This window comes from Phasianus colchicus, chromosome Z (genome assembly GCF_987193195.1).
Source record: "Phasianus colchicus chromosome Z, bPhaCol1.hap1.1, whole genome shotgun sequence".
Lineage (NCBI taxonomy): Eukaryota > Metazoa > Chordata > Aves > Galliformes > Phasianidae > Phasianus > Phasianus colchicus.
The window spans coordinates 13486662-13492715 of NC_143476.1; the positions used below are offsets into that span (position 1 = coordinate 13486662).

At 52.6% G+C, this 6054-nt stretch overlaps 1 protein-coding gene and 1 long non-coding RNA gene across 2 annotated transcripts; both read right to left on the reverse strand.

The window, feature by feature from the left end:
- Window positions 1-541: 541 nt before the first annotated feature.
- On the reverse strand, window positions 542-1426 carry LOC149912599 (uncharacterized). Its single transcript, XR_016462184.1, has 3 exons — window positions 1156-1426; window positions 835-980; window positions 542-652 (listed from the first exon to the last, which is right to left on the reverse strand). It is a non-coding gene; the product is annotated as an uncharacterized LOC149912599 (long non-coding RNA).
- Window positions 1427-3295: 1869 nt separating this feature from the next.
- Window positions 3296-5801, reverse strand: LOC149912600 (rho GTPase-activating protein 32-like). The gene is made up of 6 exons (XM_090131855.1): window positions 5731-5801; window positions 4957-5079; window positions 4698-4775; window positions 4303-4384; window positions 3680-3823; window positions 3296-3402 (listed from the first exon to the last, which is right to left on the reverse strand). The coding sequence occupies exons 1-6, from the start codon at window positions 5782-5784 to the stop codon at window positions 3296-3298; spliced, it is 588 nt and encodes a 195-aa protein (XP_089987981.1). The 5' UTR covers window positions 5785-5801.
- Between the last annotated feature and the right edge of the window lie 253 nt (window positions 5802-6054).

The window sequence follows — 6054 nt, forward strand, 5'->3', positions numbered from 1 at the left end:
CCAGACAAAACAGGAACAAACCCGGAGCTGAGCTGCACGCACCCCACAGCCACAGCATTGCAAGCTGGGGTGCCTTGCTGTGTGCTGCATTCATCCCAGTCCGTGTGAATGAAGACTCTGGAGGCAGTCAAGGCGTTGATTGAGCACGAGTGTGCTTTTATTATTATATAAAGGACAGGAGGGTGTGAGAGGTCCACGGTGAAGATGGGACTCATCCTGTCTTGTCATGGAGAGAGTGGCTCAGAGCTCTCAGTGCTGCTGTCCGGTGCCTGGGACTGGAGGTCTGATTGAAAGTCCCCCTGCAAAAGGCTCTGCTCCTCTTCACTGATGCTGACCTGCTCCTGCATGGAGGTGCTGCTGTCGGGACACTCACACTGTGCTTCAGATGGGCTGCACTGCAGAGACTCTGGGTTAAAATCCACACTTGTGACTGTGGTGTCTGGGAGGCTCAGGTCAGCAACTTCAGCAGAGCCAGGTGTAATGAGAGCATGGACTTCGATGAGCTCCTTCTCTCCAGTAATGTTGTTAGATGGAAGGCTGCTGTTGGAACTGCAGCAATTTGTGCTTCCTAAGAGCTCTCCACTGATGGAAGCACACAGAGCATCCTCGCTACTTGCCCTGGATCTTATGGCTTGGCAAGGGCTCGATTCACCTAGAAAGGATACACAGGGGTTAGTGTCAAACTTTCACAAGCTGAATTACGACAGTGGTACTTGATCAGGGGTGAAGATTTAGGCACGGGATTGAACGCTAGAAAGAGATACAAGTGCAGAGCAAGCTTGAATTGTATGTTCCTGAAAAGCAGGGATTTGGAAGCTGCATTTGCACCCTTACCTGCCAGGACTACCACTGCTGTTTCTGAGGGCTGCCTGGCATTGCGCTGCAGTTGGCGTTTGCTGCCAGAGGATGGCTTCCTGAGGCTGAAGCAGCAACACCAACTGCTAGCTGGTGATTCCTCATTCTTGCTGGGTGGATTTTGTCTGGAGAGAGAAAACAGCCAATGCTGTGAGTCGTGCGTGGTGCAGGGTGAGGGAAGAGCAGCACTGAGCTCTTGGCAGCAGTTGCTTGTTCCTAGCACTGCCTGGTTTCTGCAGGAAAACACAAAAACCCACCCAAACAATGATGCTGGGTGCTGGAAAAGAAAGTCCTCTTTACCTGTCAGATGGAAAGTCAACGACGGTGTGGAATTTGCCCTGCCCAGCTGCAGGGCTTTCTTCCACTTCAATGTCCCGGCTGCTCTCTGTTACCACAGAAGAGGTGCTGTGGCCTCGCCTCTGTGCCTGTGCCTCCTCCAGGCTGAGCAGCTTTGTGGCAGCAGAAGAGACCCCCACAGACTTGGGCCCTGGGAGAGAATTGTGCCCTGTCAGGGAAAACCACAGGTAAGAGCGAGGATCAGAAAGCAGCAGCACAGCCACCACAGTTCTGGGGGAGGTGCTGTATTTTTCTCAGGCTTGCTTATCCGAGCCACTGGAAGAAGAGGAGCTCAAAATAACCATGTGGGAAGAGGTGTGTTTATGGCAAAGGACACGGTCATCATTAAGAGCAGCTTACTGTATCAAAATAGGCAAGGAAAAACCCAAGGAAATGGGGGCAGGGAACTGAGAAAGCTTCGCTGCCACACTTGCATCAAGCTTTTCCTGCGTGCAAACCATAATAATGACGGTTTCCTCCTTGTGAAGTTTGGGCTTGGACATTCTCAGCATCCAGCAACAGGATGCCATACCCTAATGGAAGTCCAGAGGTCTGCTGTCCCCTTGAAGGTAAAAGAGAATCTCAAAGGTCCTGGAGAAGGCCTGCATTTGGTCAAGGTGTCAGGTCAAGATCAAGCTAATGGAAGAAGACACTCACCTGCTGCATCTGCGATGTCTGCTCTGGATTTGGAGCAGAAGAGGACGTCTGTGTGGTTGATGATGAATTCCACCACATCCGACTGCGTCTGCAGCTCCATGCAGGCAGCTCTTCCGCTGGCGCAGGCAGACTCGTTCTGCTGTGATCTGTAGAAAAGGCAGATTTTAGAAGTCATTTCTCCAAGACCGTTTCCCCGAGTCTGAATTGTTGCAGCCAAAAGCTGTCAGCTGAGGCTCTGGAGACTTCCGCAGTGGGCAATCAGTGATGCCACTGCAGAAATTCCCCTGGATGATCAAGGACACGTCAGTCCCATCTCAACAAGACTGCAGAAATTGTCACCTAGACATTGTGCCCGTGGGGATGGAGAACAGCTCAGGCTCCTGCTCTTCTGTCAGCCACAGATTTTACAGGAGAAGAGCACATTTGATGGAGAAAAAGGGAGCACTGTTTTTTTTTTTAATGGAGAACAGATGTAAGCGTTGTGTTGAAACAGAACCAGCAGTTTACCTTAAGAGGTTTGGAGCCCACACAATGGCTAGGTTCTTGGCATGCATGTTTGTGATGGTGGAGCTCCCAGCCAGACACGCCAAGTGTCTCATCAGGAACTCCAGTGTCCTGGAAAACAAGAGAGGCAAACGTTCAGCACCAACGAGCATGCCGTGCTGCAATTCAGAAAGCAAACCTCCATTCATGCTACTTCTTGTGATTGCTACTGTCACCGAAGATGAAGTAGATCCAACCTGACTGAGTGCCACGCTGCAGCACCAAGCCCCAGCACAGCACAGCCGCAGCCATCAGCTGCACCAAGCGTGCCCCCGTGCCCAGGAACTGACCCCATAAAGTAACCCCATGGAGCCTTCAACCCTTCAGCATACACAGGCATCGTGTTGCCGGCATGAGACAGAGCCTGGAACCGCATCGTTGCCCTCTGCAATGCAGTAGGGCTGAGCTCAGCAGGCTGAGGGCAGCACTGACCTGTAGTGAGGAGCGGGCAGCTGCTGGATGACGTGCTGCATTCTGAGCAGCCGCTCCTCCTCTGTAGCGGCACCAACAGCATCCTGGAGTAGTGCAGAAAGGGAGCGAGACACCAATCAGGCTAGTACACCACTGCGAGTAAACCTCGTGGGGCTGACAGCAAAAGGGCCTCCGAGCTGGGGCACTGCTGCAGCCATCTGCCAAGAGGCCCAGGAAGAGGGAAATGAAAGACGTGGCCTTGTGCTTACCGAGAACTTGCCGTACAGCTGGTGGGTGAGCAGAGGGTTCGGGAGCTCCCTGAAGTACATCTTGCAGAGGGAGCTCACGCTGTGAATGTCGCGGACGGTGAGCTCAGGAATCTGCTCCGACTCAAATTCCTGCCTGGAGAGAGGGACGCAAACCCGGTTGAGCGAGAGGAAGGCAAGCCCAAAGCCACACCAGATGCACTCAGGCTGTGTCAGTCGCAGCACTCTTACCGCAGTCTCTGGATGTTGGACGCGACGCCGGACAGGCGGTATATCCCCTGCACCACGCCGTGCTGCTCAATGAACTCAGCGCAGCTCTGGAGGACCTGGGGGACTGAAGAACACGTGCCAGCCGTCAGTGGAGCTCCTGATTCAAGTCCTGCTGCAGGCTGTGCTTCACATCCCATCCACTAAGCCCAGCCAGGCTTGGCTGAAGCAAATACAGATGTGCTTGTCTCTTAGGAGCATCCGCCTCACTTTATCCTTCAGCCATCAACTCCCATTACACGTGCCTCCACGGCTATCAGCCTGCCCCCTGCTAGATATGAGCTCCCTTTCATCTTCTTTAGATGCCCAGCAGAGGAAGATCTCAGGAATGGGCAGCTCCTTACCATCACGACCGGAGTGGAGAAGATGCTCTCCCAGGTCACCGCCAAACACCCTTTCCTTCTCCACCTCCCGCTCGGTTGGTTTCTTTGGGCGGGCCTTCACCAAGGAACGAAGGAAGGTGAGGATCTTGCTGCGTTTCTTGGGCACTGCACAACAAAAGGAAGAAACCAGGTCATTTCAGGTCTGGCTCCGTTGGACGAGGCCGAGCACAGCACATTCTACAGAGCACGTCAGAACGGGAAGAACATTACCAACCAGTACATACAAAAAGGGATTTTCCCCATGCCTGGAGGAGCCCAAGGCCAGGTTGGATGGGGCCCTGGGCAGCCTGGTCTAATCTGACATTAAATGTGGGGGCTGGCAGCACAGCCTGATGCAGGGAAGTGGAAGCTTGAGGATCCCTGAGGTCCCTTCCATCCCAAGCCATTCCATGAGAGTTCTATAGTTTCCCTAAGTCCAGTCATAAACACAGGAGGATTGGGCCAAATCTCTGCCCCATGGTGTGCATGAAGAATCATCAACTCAGAGGACAATGTGGGATGGATTAAGGAGGTACTAAACATTGAACGCACCCCAAAAAAGACTTCATTTTGCTTTCCCACACCATCAAATGTAACATCCGTACCTGGCTTTGGCACTGAGTTGATGAGTGCCTCAGGAATGTTCTTATTAATGAGTTCCACACACTCCCCTGGGAAAAATCCAACCTGTAACAAGAAGAGAGGCCAACTATTGCATGCAGCACTTCTCAGATCTGAACTGTTAAACCAAAAGCCACGTAACATTTCCCTCGGAACGTGCTTGCCTGACGTTCCATAAGACTATCCAGCAGAAAATGGCCATAGTTCAAAGCACAAACGTAATAATTTTTCAACATTTGCAGATAAAGGCAAGGTCCTCTGACACCGACACAGGGAAACTGTTTATGTCCATTAGGCATCCTATGCAGGCAGAGCAGCTCTAAGCTGAGATTCCTGCCTCTACTGAAGTTGCACTCTCCAGTCTGAAGCTTGTGCCTACCTGGAAGCCGAGCTTGCCTCTCCACCAGGGGGTCAGCTCCTTTGGTGGCATGTCGATGACACAGATGATGTCTCCCACCTGCAAGAGATTGCAACGTCAGTCCCAGCTTCAGCACAGCTGGGAGGAAAGCACAGCTCAAATGTCTGCATTCTTCTGCACTGCCAAACATGGCCGAGCCTGAGAGCACTTGCACCAGTGCAGCTCTGAAGGCATTTGCCATTGTAAAATTGAGCAACAAGGAACGCCTTGAACTGCTTACCTCAAAGGAGAGTTCATCCGCTGCCTGGGCAACGTATCTCTTAATAGCATGGGCAGCAGCAATAGCTGGAACATTCACAGGTGCCACCTCATGGTCCAGCAGGGGCTTCCCCTTGTTCTCAGTCTGAAACAGAGAGCACAGGCCACGGTGAGGAGCTGGGAACCAACAAGGAGGATTTCAAGGTGAGGAGCACATCTGCAGAGAAAGCTGCAGGAAATGCACTCGGTCCTTATCATGGGCACTTCAGAAGGAACTGCAAGTGTAATAACGGCTGTTTCTCTCCCTGGTGTGCAGCAGGCACACGCCAGGCAATGCAAAGATGCATCTCTCCCCACCCAGACTAATCAGCAATGGCACTGACACAGACAGGTGGCCTTGTCCATTTTGCCCCATCCTTTCCTGCGCTCTTTGTGCAGGAAGGCTGACTGTTTCAGATGCTAGGAGACCGTGAAGAGGGAAACCAAAGCTACGGCTGCAGTTACAAGGTGCAAACAGTGCCATTGCAAGCACCAAGCAGCTCTCTTGAGCAGTCCAACCAACAGCGAGGCCAAACAGAGCAGAGAATGATTGTTGTTTCTGCAGCCATTTCAAGGGAAAAGTCAGTAGAGGACAAACCCCACAGCCGAGATGGCTCTGGTACTTTTAAAAACTTGCCACGCTTGCACTGCTGTCTTGCCACAGAGGAGCTCTCTTGGAAAGCAGGAGAGCACATCTGCGGCTCACTCTGCTGGCTGCAGTCAGGGAACAAAGACCAATCAGAGCTTCATACTCTACCTCTGTCCATGCCAGGTCAGGCCCACAGCTGATCTCACTGCACGCCACAGCCATCAGCGTAGGTGTGACAAGCTGGAACTGAAAAGAAACACACTTTTATTTTCTCTGTTCACATCTCTGCTGTGCTCCCTACAGCTGTCGGGCACACTCACACAGCCCAAGCACGCCTGCTGGTGTCCCTGGTGATGCTGTGCAGCTCTGCACAAGCTGGGGCTGGGACTCTTTGCCTAAGGGATTGGTTTCCTGTAGACCAGCTGGTCACAGCACCACAGACAGCATCCTTCTGAGGGCTGAGCTGCAGAGCACGTGGAGAAAACCCACACG

Excerpts from the sequence above, each read along its gene's own strand:
- LOC149912600 (XM_090131855.1), bottom strand. The coding sequence starts at position 5,784 with ATGGCTGTGGCGTGCAGTGAGATCAGCTGTGGGCCTGACCTGGCATGG. Across the intron at positions 5,080-5,730 it reads CTGACCTGGCATGGACAGAG|ACTGAGAACAAGGGGAAGCC; the intron begins GTAGAGTATGAA and ends TCTCTGTTTCAG. Across the intron at positions 3,824-4,302 it reads CAACTCAGTGCCAAAGCCAG|TGCCCAAGAAACGCAGCAAG; the intron begins GTACGGATGTTA and ends TTTGTTGTGCAG.